This window comes from Propithecus coquereli, unplaced genomic scaffold (genome assembly GCF_000956105.1).
Source record: "Propithecus coquereli isolate 6110/MARCELLA unplaced genomic scaffold, Pcoq_1.0 Scaffold567, whole genome shotgun sequence".
Lineage (NCBI taxonomy): Eukaryota > Metazoa > Chordata > Mammalia > Primates > Indriidae > Propithecus > Propithecus coquereli.
This window is the reverse complement of record NW_012151585.1, coordinates 180,747-191,106: the sequence shown is the minus strand read 5'-3', so window position 1 is coordinate 191,106 and position 10,360 is coordinate 180,747. Positions and strand designations below refer to the sequence as shown.

The 10,360-nt window shown below is 60.6% G+C and overlaps 1 protein-coding gene across 1 annotated transcript; it reads right to left on the bottom strand.

Annotated features, from left to right (window-relative positions):
- Positions 1–1,120: 1,120 nt before the first annotated feature.
- Positions 1,121–9,846, bottom strand: CCDC157 (coiled-coil domain containing 157). Its single transcript, XM_012657992.1, has 11 exons — positions 9,599–9,846; positions 7,493–7,664; positions 6,173–6,815; positions 5,405–5,482; positions 4,911–5,101; positions 3,527–3,694; positions 3,224–3,392; positions 2,282–2,313; positions 2,023–2,175; positions 1,491–1,579; positions 1,121–1,400 (listed from the first exon to the last, which is right to left on the bottom strand). Exons 1-11 carry the CDS (start codon positions 9,844–9,846, stop codon positions 1,148–1,150), a joined length of 2,196 nt encoding a protein of 731 aa, XP_012513446.1. The 3' UTR covers positions 1,121–1,147.
- Between the last annotated feature and the right edge of the window lie 514 nt (positions 9,847–10,360).

The following is a 10,360-nucleotide window of genomic DNA, read 5'->3' as shown; positions in this document are numbered from 1 at the left end:
CCTGCCTTCTGACCTCCAGAGCCAAGAGCTAATTAATAAATGGATGTGGAGTTGGCGGAGGCCTGAGAGAGTCGCTCAGCTGTGGGGGGCCCCTCTTGGGCACAGGCCTCCTGCTCAGAGCTGGCTCGCCCCTGTGAGGGAGGGGCTGGGGCCCCTCGGAGGCAGAAGTTGGGCAGACCCGGCTGTGCCAGTCTTCTCTGCACACAGCACTTGCTGACGCCTGCTAACTGAGGCACGCTGCCTGGTGGCCCCCTCATCCAGAGAGGATGCCATAGGCAGCTGGGATTGTGCACCCTGAGAAGTCCTCAGCAAGGTCTTGGAGCCTGTCCTTTACAGCGGAGGTGACTCAGGGAAGGTTGGAGGCTTCGTTAGCAAAGCTTGATAGCTGTGTATCTGGTGTAGCAGGTGGCATCAGAGCCCAGCCGCGTGGCATCCTGGGCTGGGTGGGCTCCAAGGGACAGGCTTGGTCAAGCCAGTGCTGGCTGGGGTGTCCCGCTCTCTGGTTGTGCGAGGCTTTGCCCTGCCCTGAGTGGCCTCCTGGGGCTCTGACCTCCAAGATTTGGAGAAACCCTTTGTGACTCTCACCCAGGGAAAGGGGACCTGACGTTCTTGGGCCCGTCATGTCCTCAGCCCCAGGTTCAGAGCCAGGGTGGGAGGCTAAGGGCACCGCTGCCCTCTGCCTGCCCCTGTGAGCCCAGAGCAGGGTCCCAGCCTCTGACTCCTTGCTTTTCAGGTGTCCTCACCGGCCCTTCCCTGCACACCTCCACCCTGATCCTCCTCTCCACTGGTGCCAGTCACTGAGTCCAGGTTTACCCCTTGGCCCTTGCTGGGGGATAGAAAGACTGCCCTTCACCTGGCCCATGCACTAGAAGCTTCTTTCTGCCCTTGGTGTGCTCTCCTCTCCCATAGTCTGCCAGGAAGGAGGCAGGAAGTTTCCACTTACTGAGGGCTCATAGTGCCAGGACTCTGCTGGCCAATGACCTGCATGGCTGCGGACTCAGTGGCCCCTGCTCAGGAGAGGGGAGGAAGGGCTGTCCCCCCGACTTAGCCATGCTGAGGCCAAGATTGCTGTGGGTACATGGTGGGGGCTTTATTACAGTGGGTGGGTTGCCAGCCGCCTGCCATCCAGCCCCAGCCCTGCTGCAGGCTACGTGAGCCGCTTCTGGGGCTGGTGTGCAGATCTGGCCTGGCCCTGGCCTGGTGACAGTCTCCTCCTCAGCCTGGCCAAGGCCTGGATGGGGTTCTGGACACAGATGGCCGAGTGGGTCACATCCTCCAGGGAAGGCTTGCTGGGCCGGCCGCAGGGCTGCTGAGGTGTGGATGCTCGGGGCTGGCCTGGCAAGGTCCTGCTTGCACTGCCTGTCCTGCTGCTGTCAGGAGGGTGCCACTTGCCCAGGGGCCTGAAGGAGGACCAGATCCAAGATCCTCTGTGAGCAAGGGGGACCACTCCACCCACCCACCTGCCCCACCTCTGGCAGAGCCTCACTCACCCTGGGGATGCCCTCTGAGCCTGCACTGGGGGTGCTGCTCCCTGAGTTCCCTTGCTGGAAGGGGACAAGAGCTGGTCCTGTGGGATCAACTGCAAAGAAAGCCAAGCTCGGGAGGGCCCAGGAGGCCCCTCCCTACTGTACAGAGAGGATTTCATAGCCAGGGATGGGGAGGGTCGGCCCAAACCCATAACCACAGTCCCTTCCCTAAGGGGCAGGGCGCAAGAAGCCTCCCAGGGCCCATCCTCAGCTGCAGACTCTCGGGCAGGCAATAAATGTGGGAAGGTTGCTTTTCAACAAGGCTCTGGCTGCATGTGACATACAGGTATGAAGGGCTAAGGGCGGCTTTGGAGCTAGAAGGCACTGGATCCATATCATCCTCAGGCCTTGACACACGGAAGATGTTTCACAAAAGCGCAGCCTACAGCCACGTGTAATGAGGTGGGCTTTCACCAATTCCCACGGTACAGTCTAAAGACCTCTGATGGGTAGGGGCTTCCTCCAAGTCCCCAAAGGACGACCCTCTCAGGCCCACCTTGAGGCCCCCCTGCTGGGCCACCTCCCGGATTTTAGACAGCATTGACTGGAGCCGCCCGTTCTCCTCCTGCAGGACCCGGATGCGGATGTCATTGGCCTGCACTTGCCTCTCCATGTCGTCCATGACGTTGCCGGAGTCTGCAGGGACATGCTATCTGGGCCCTCACACCCCACCGGCTCTGCCTCTGGTGCCCAGTGGGACAGGACCGCAGAGAGCAGGCACACCAGCGTGGGTGGGTGGGTGGCCTGGTAGGCGCAGGCGAGCTGGGCAGAGCACTGGGCCTCCCATCTTGTCTTCCTGCTCCTGAGGCCTTGTTCCCCCTTCCCTGTCCCCCTGCCGTGGGAAGGTGACCACAGTATTAAAAAACTTGAGAGCTGGGTGGGCCCTAGAGCTTGCAGAGGACTTAGCTAATAAGCAAGAGAGTGAATCTCTTCCAAGGCCGCCTGTTTTTGGCGGGCCAGAGAGAAAAAGTGAGTCGTCCAAAACCACACAGCCGGCGCTGGGCGTGAGTCACAGGCATTTAGGAGGTCGCCCTTTCCCGCGGCTGTGGCATGGACGTTTCCTTCTGGCTGCATGACCCTGGGCAAGCTACTGCCCGCTCTGCTTCTCGGTTTCCTGGTTTTTCCAAAGGGGCTGCTGACCGCCTCGCAGGGAGGTTGAGGGGGACGCGGGCCTGGCACTTAGTGCTCAGGAGGGATGACTTCCCGTGAGCAGCTGCACTGAGCAGCTCCTCCGGACACTCTGCGAATGGACCCCCCCCCCCAGAGCTTTAGAGGGCTGGAGGGGCTGGGAGGAGAACCTGGGTCTCCTGACATCTAATCCTGTGCCAAGATGGGGACCTAGCACTCCTGTGCCATGGGGTCCAGGACACCAGCCCCACAGCATGGTTTGGGGAGATGCCGGGAAAAGGGACGTAGGGAAGTGGATCAAGGGCATGTGACATGGTGAAGAGCATGGGCTACAGAGACAGCCACTCTGGCTCTGCATTTGGCGCTTGTGACTGGGGGCAGTCACATCACCTCCGGGCTTCCATATCCCTGTCTACACAGGGAGAGGAGAACACACAAAGCACCTGTGTGGTGCTGGCCAACCCTGCTGCAAGCTGGGGAACTGCAACCCCCAGTGTCCTGCCCGTGTGAGCCCTCAGCTGCCCACCCTGGGCCCCGGCATGCCTTTGGCACCATCCCTGGTCCCCTACTTTGGATCTGGGCCTCGCTGGGCCTGTGCAGGTCTGGGAAGGCCACCAGCAGCCGCTCCCGCTCCCTCAGCTCCACCAGCTGCCGCTCCAGCTCCAAGATGGTCAGCCGCAGGTCAGTGGTCACCTGCTCCAGGCCTTGCTTCTCCCGCTGCAGGCTCTGCAGCAGCTCCTGGGGCAGGGGGAGGCTTAGGCCTGGCTCCTGAGCCACATGCTCCTGGCTCCCCCGGGGACACTGTTCCCAACCCCCAGACATGAGACAGGCCTGCAGGCACTCGGGTGGCTGGAGGGAAGAACTGCCCTCACCTGCTGGGCCTGGAGCTGGCACTGCCCCTGCTCCCTCTCGGCCCGCAGCTGCTCTTCCACGTAAGCCCTCTGGGCCTCAGCCTCATCCAGGCTGCCCCGCAGCTCCTCGCGCTCCTGGTCCAGGCTGTCCAGCTGCTGTAGCAGGGCTCGCTGCTTGGCCTGCAGGGACTAAGTGGGAATGGAGGGGCAGGGAGGCCATTAGGCCCATGGGGCGAGGCCCAGCTATGTGGGACTAAAGAGGCTCCAGTATCTGCTACCCTCCCAGCCGCTGCCCTCAGGCCGTGTCTGTGCATAGGCGAGGCTGGCACAGCAGAGGGCAAGGGGCAGAGGGAAGCCTGGTGGCACACGTGCCCCCTGAAAAGCACTTGGCTGACTCTGGGCCTCACCCCACTTCTTCCCAGTCACAGTCCCCACTTGGAGAGGAACTCTAGGAACCAGGCTTTTCTCATAAACCTTAGGTGCCCAGTGTCACATCAGCCCGTGTCACTGAAACCCACGTCTCCCGACATCCACAGTGTAAAGCAGGAAGAGCCTACGCTAGCCTGCTCTGAGTCCAGGGTCCACCTCTCGCTAGCCGTGCGGCCTTGGGCCACTTCCTTAACCTCACCAAGCCTCAGTTTCCACATCCTTAAAATGGGGATGATAACAGCATCCATCTCCTATTCTTATGGCAGGGAGTGAGAAGGAGAGGGCTGCAGAGCCTGAAGCCCAGTGCCTGGGTCACAGCAGACACCCAATACGTGGTGGCTCTGACTGTTCCCAAGGCACTGAGAAAAGCACCCACTGGGGCAGAAAGGATTTCCCTATCCAGGGCCCATGCCTGACCCTGGGGACTGTAAACTGGGCTCCTGGCTCCCCGCTGAGCCTTTGCAGGTAAGCCCAGCCAGGACAGCCCCAGACCTTCCCCCTTCACTGGGTGACCAGTACCTGTTCCCTCAGCCACACCCCTGTGAGACCCCACTGCCCAGAGTACAGCTGCACCGTGGCTCACCCTCTGCCCTCCCTGTCCTTCCCCTGGCTGATGGGCTAATCATCAGCCACTGGTGTCCTGCTCAAAGGCCACCTCCTCCCAGAAGCCATTCTGGATTCCCACAGCATACGTGGCTGGGCCTCCCTGGACCCCTGCAGCACTTTCCCCGCCCCTCTTAGCCATCTGACAGGAGAGATGCGACATATCTGCTCTTCCTTGCCTGGTGGGGAACCCTCCAGAGTGAGGCCTCGTTGGGCGGTATCTGTCCCTGGGTCACTGTTCCCCCAGTCCCGGCTCAGGGCAGACTCTCTGTACACAGATACATAGATGAGCCCCCCAATCCCTGCCAGTGGAGCCCTCTTCCTGCAGCCCACATCGTGGGCACCCAGGGCCTGGCGAGGCCCCCGGCCTCACCTCCTGGTGGCGGACCATGCTGTCGACGCGGGCCTTCTCCTTGTCCAGCTCCGTGCTGGCCCAGCAGATCTGCTGGCTGGCCCCCTCCAGCCGCCCCGCCAGCAGCTGCACCTGCTCCTCCAGCTGCTGCACTTGCCTCTCAGCCGCCGCCCTGCGCTCGCCTTCCTCCTGCAGCTGCTGGGCCTTCGCCTCTGCAGGATTGAGCGGGTGTAGGAGGGGTGGGGCAGGGGAGCCCTGGGTGCAAGTCCCTGCACTACCTCTGACCCAGCTGGGACCGGAGGAGGAGGTCACATCACATCTCCAGGCGTCAGTGTCCTCCGCCACAAAATGGGGCTCTGGACCCCTCACCCGAAGTGGGTTTGTAAAACAGAAGGCGCTCCCTGGGTGGGAGGTGGCACCCCAGCTTGGTCATTGCTCAACAGTGTGGACGCTCAGGGGACAGAGATGGAGGGTGCTTGTCCAACTGTGGTACAGCTTGAGATGGGGCTTCTTACCCACAGCCTGCGTGGACTCCTGCTGCTGCTTCAGCTCCCTTTCCAGGGCGGCCACTTTTGTCTTTAGGTCACTGGTTTCTATGGCAACCGAGAGAGAGGCCCTTCAGAGGCGCCTTGGGCCAGGCCAGCGGCCTTCACACCCAGCGTGCCCTGCAGCGTGGAGGCAGCCGTCGTAGTGCAGAGGGGCCACCTGGGGTTATAGGGCTCTGGGGAGGGCCAGGGGTTCTGGACCCTGTCCACCCTGCTGGCTGCCACATGTCTGCACCTCTGGGCCTTGGAGCCCTCCATGGCGGCAACAACGAGGGTGAGAAAGAGCAGTGACTTGCCCGAATCCCTCAGGCCTCATGTCAGCAGGCGCCGGCCGATCTCCAGTGCCAGTAGCGGCATCTCTAACAGCTTTCACCAAAGCCACAGGGGCTGCTGCGCTTGGCTGGAGGTGCCAGGGGATTAACTCCCGGCAAGTAACCCTCCATGACCAGCAGAGTGAGTGGATACGTACCCCAGTCCCCTCCCCTCCTGACAGGACAGGTCAGAGGCATCTCCTGGCATCCCCCAGTGGGACTGGGCTCCGGTTGCTGAGGATGTCACTGTCACTGCTGGATAAACACACCCTTCTTTGCTGCCTCCCATTCCCTGTTTCTTGCCCACACCCCAACCTAGGTTTCTTCCACACAGACTGCTTGTACTCGAAGCCCTGTCCCAGGAATGCCCATGCTAAGGCTGTGGCAGAGCCCTGGGCACTAGGTGTCCAGCCCCTGGGGCACAGACCTGTGAGCAGCTGCTGCTTGTCGTGCTCCCACTCGGCCACGCGCTGCTTGGCCTCCTCCGCCTGCCGCTGCCGCGCCCCCTGCTCCTGCTGCAGCGCCTGCTCCAGCCTGCCCGCCTGCTTCCTCAGTCCGGCCTTCTGCCCCTCGGCCTCCTCCAGCTGGGCCCTGAGGGGCCCGACAAGCTGAGACAGGGCCCCCACATGCTTACTGAGGCGCGTCAGGTCCTTGCTCTGCTCTGCTGCCCAGTGGCCCACGGTGGCAGCTGGCAGCGGCCTGAGCCCCATGCTGTCCTGCACCAGCTGCTGGAACTGGCCTAAGGATGAGGGCAAGTTCTGGCTCTGACACAGGCTGATGACCACCTTGCCCACCTCCTGCAGGCTGCCCTGGACGCTGGTGCACGCGTCACAGGGCACCAGGGCCGTCTCAATGGTCTGGCAGTGGACACTCTTGGTGTTCTTGGTCGTGGCTAGACGCTGCAGGGAGACTCTGACAGGGACGGTCTCCGGCTCTTGGCAGGTCTGGGGCAATCTTGGCATTGGGGAGGGGGCCTTAATGAACTTGGCAGTCATACGTTCAGGGCTCCTGGCCGGCTCGCCCTTGGCTGTGGGCTTGGAGGTGGGGGTTTCCCCTTGATTTTCCCTTTTCTGTGGTCAGGAAAAGAAAAGAAGGCAGGTGAGGGAGATGGGCCTGGGAGGTGACCAGTTCTCTGGGGATGTTCTGTGATAGCCTTGCCTGAGGCGCAGACCCTCAGATGTTATCTGACACCAGCATGACTAGGAGAGAACCATCTCCCTCTTTCCCACTGACTCACCTTACCAAGCCAGGCCCTGCTCTGCTGCCCCCAGCCCCGCCCCAGGCTTGATGTGATTATACGCACGCTATCGGGAAGGTGATGGTGACAGTAACAGCTGCCGGTTACTGGGCTCTTGCTTAGTGGACTTGCCTGCTCTCATGTCACTATAACTACTCTCGCTTTTAGTTCCCTCCCCGACATGGTGATAGTGGTCGTTCCCCACTGGGTGGTTGTGGGGATTATGGGAGGAGCCATAACAAATGAGGCTCATATTCCACCATTGTACATATGAAAAAACTGAGGTTCAGAGTAGGGAGGATTTCTCTAGGGTCCTACAGCACAAATGGCAGAGCCAGGGAGTCCAGACATGGCCCCCAAGGCCTGTGTTCTTAACTGCTGTCCTATGTGGGCCTTGACTGGGAGGGCAGTGGGGAGCCAGTCAAGGATGCAGCACACATGTGGTACCCCAGGAAGCTGGAGCTGGGTAGGGTGATCATAGTTGGGGGAGAAAGGGCGGGTCCAACCCACCTGGGGGGCTGCCTGCTGGTAGAGCATGCCCAGCCTCAGCAGGCTGTTCCAGAAGCGTCGCACCGTGAGCCCCACAGACATGCAGGGCCCCACAGCCTGGGTGGGAGGCATCATCTGCTCTGAGCCAAGGGTCTCCAAATAGCTCGCACAGCTCTGAAGTAGCAGCAGGAGCCTATAGGCAGAGATGCCAAGGTTGCTGGGACCTCAGCTGGTGCCAACATGCTCCCTCACACCACACAACTGGCAGCTTCTGGCTCTGGGAAACTGGCCCAGGCACCAGGGCCCTGGAGAGTCTCAGCACATGCTGTTGGGCTAGCCTCAAACCCAACTCAGGGGTCACTTCCTCCAGGAAGTCCTCCCTGGTCCCAAGTTCAGTTCAGGGGGCCTCTTGTGGTCCTCCTGGGTAGCAGCACTTCTGCCTGGTTGTTTCCCCACTGGACTGGAAAGCTCTAGGAAGCCAGGCCTGGCCTTGCTTCAGTTGTATCCTGAATCCTTGGAAAGTTCTGGGTGAATAGCTACCTATGTCAAGTAGCCCAGAGCCTTTCCAGATGACAGAGCTGAGACCTCGAGAGGGGAGGAGCCTGCCCACAGCCACAGGGCGAGTAGGGCAGGGCAGGGGTGTGTGTGCAGTCTCCTGATCCTAGGCAGGGGCTTCTCCTACAGGGCGAGCCGTTTCTGTGACAATGGAGACTTGAAGTAAAGTACAGCGAGGTCTCTATCCTAACCTCCAAGTTCAAAATTAGAGTCAGGTGCTAATTTTAAGGGAAAAGGGTGTTAGAAAGGTAAGTGGGGTCTTGGGCAGAGAGGGCCTGGGGGAGGAGGTGCCAACCACCTCCAGGCCCTGCCCGTCTCTGGCCAAGGTGTCCTCCTCTGTGAATGGGGACAACTGGCACTAGGGAATGGGAAGGCATCTGGAAATAGGACAGAGCATGGCCTCAACAGAGCCATCTGTCTTCCCAGACAGCTCCACCCTTGTTGGGGGAGACTGCTGTACCGCCTGTGTCCTTAGCCACCACCCCATCCACGAACTGAGCTCCTCTAAAGGCTACACCGTGGGCTGAAGGCCATGGCCTTGACCTCCAGCTTCTCAGGCTGGTCTGGCTCTCAGACCCAGCAGCCTCTGCCAGCAGTTACTTATACACACAGGAGTCCGGAGGGTCTGACTCAGCCAGAGGTGGGCAGAGGGGTCAGGCAGGGCAGGGGCATGTCAGTGACAGCTTGACAGAGAAGAGGGTAGTAAGCTGGGCCTTGATGGCGGAGTGGGGCTCGGCCAGACCAGGAATGGGGGTCAGGGCATTCCTAGCAGAGGGACAGCACAGTGCATGGTGCAAAGCTGCAAAGGAAGGAAGGTGTGTTCTGTGCTCTCACATGTCCAGTCCCTCACAGGTTACAAATGGTGCTTTCATTCCGAGGGCTCCTCTAGGCCTCAGGGTGGTAACCCTGGCTTCTCTGTCCCCAGGCAGGTCATCCTGCAACTGCTAGGGTCCCTCTCACATCTCTGCTGCCTGCCTGGCCCCGATGGCTTTATTAGTGTGTAAGGTTTTTGAGCACGGGGAGCCTGGGCTGCGGTCCCCAGGAAGTAGAAGGCCAATGACCACGTTAACCTTAATGATAGCACGGAAGTGGTGGGGCTGCAGGGGCATCCACTAGCCTCTATCCAGCAGGGCCAGGATTTGGAAAAACATGTCCATGTCTGGCCTTGTGATAGGCAGAGGGAACAGCACCGCCCGCAGGATGCCAGGGAAAAGAGTCTGGGATGGAAACTCCAAGCAGCAGCTATGGCATCTCCGACACACAGACACTCTGAGGGAGCAGCTGGAAGTGGCTGGGAGGCAGCAGCCAGAGCTGTGGTGCCACAGAGACCAACAGGCCAGCAACTCCCTGAGGCAGACAGGACAGCATCGCCTAGCACACAACACAACCAAAGGTGAGATCGCTTTGAGGTTCCTGAGCTGGTCTGGTCCCTGCCAGGTAGTCAGCCAATGGTGAATGTTGTTCCCAATGTCATCATCACTCCTGGAGGAGGGGGTGGGCTTCTGCAGCTGCTACTGGTTTAAGGGGCGGGTGCCAGCATCCTGAGATGACTAGGATGGTCAAGGCCCTCACCTGTCAATGACCAGCTCCAGCAGCACGGCGTGGGACAGCTGCGTGAACTCAGGGTCACCTGGCACATGGTCATAGTGCTCTAGCAGGGCCACCATGTCGAGGTCACAGGCCACGCGGTCAGGGAACTTCCAGGAGGGGAAGTGCACAGGCCCGGCACGAGAGAACACGTCCACGATGGCGCCCTGCAGGTCAGTGAGGTCCCTGCGTAGGCTGTCCATGCAGACCTGGCTGCCCAGCAGGTGTGCCATCCTTGCAGCTCCTGGGGCAGGAGAGAGGGGTCCTGCTAGCCAGAGCCATGAGCTGCTGCTGGAGGAACTCCCTAAAACCCTAATTTGCCTGGTGGCTCCTGAGCTGAAAGTCCACTGCAGAACATGGGGAGAAGTCTGTTCCCCAGTCCCAGGTGATGAGGCCTTTCAGGACCTGATTCTGGGCATCCTTGCCAGCCTCCCTGTCACCTACTCTTCCCCATGCTCCAACTGCTGAGTCCATCATCTCACAAGCCCCTCCTCAGAACCTGTGTGCCAGGCCCCAGCTAAAGGCTGAGAGGACACAGCTGTGAATAAGAATGCGCCTACCATCCTTCCCTCCCAGGGCGAACCCTCAAACATGGGCACAGACAACTGAAAGAGAGTTACAGCTACAGTGCGGTGGGCAGTGTTGGGCCACACCAGGCCACTGTCATCTCCCGCCTAGATCATTGCAGCAGGTTCCACCTGGGCCACAGGCCTGCCTGCTCCGATCTGATCAACTTCAGCTCCAGAG

Coding starts and splice junctions, on each gene's coding strand:
- CCDC157 (XM_012657992.1), bottom strand. CDS start 9,846: ATGGCACACCTGCTGGGCAGCCAGGTCTGCATGGACAGCCTACGCAGG. Junction 5,483..6,172: donor CAAGCAGCAGCTGCTCACAG/GTCTGTGCCCCA, acceptor CGGTTGCCATAG/AAACCAGTGACCTAAAGACA. Junction 5,102..5,404: donor GGAGTCCACGCAGGCTGTGG/GTAAGAAGCCCC, acceptor TCAATCCTGCAG/AGGCGAAGGCCCAGCAGCTG.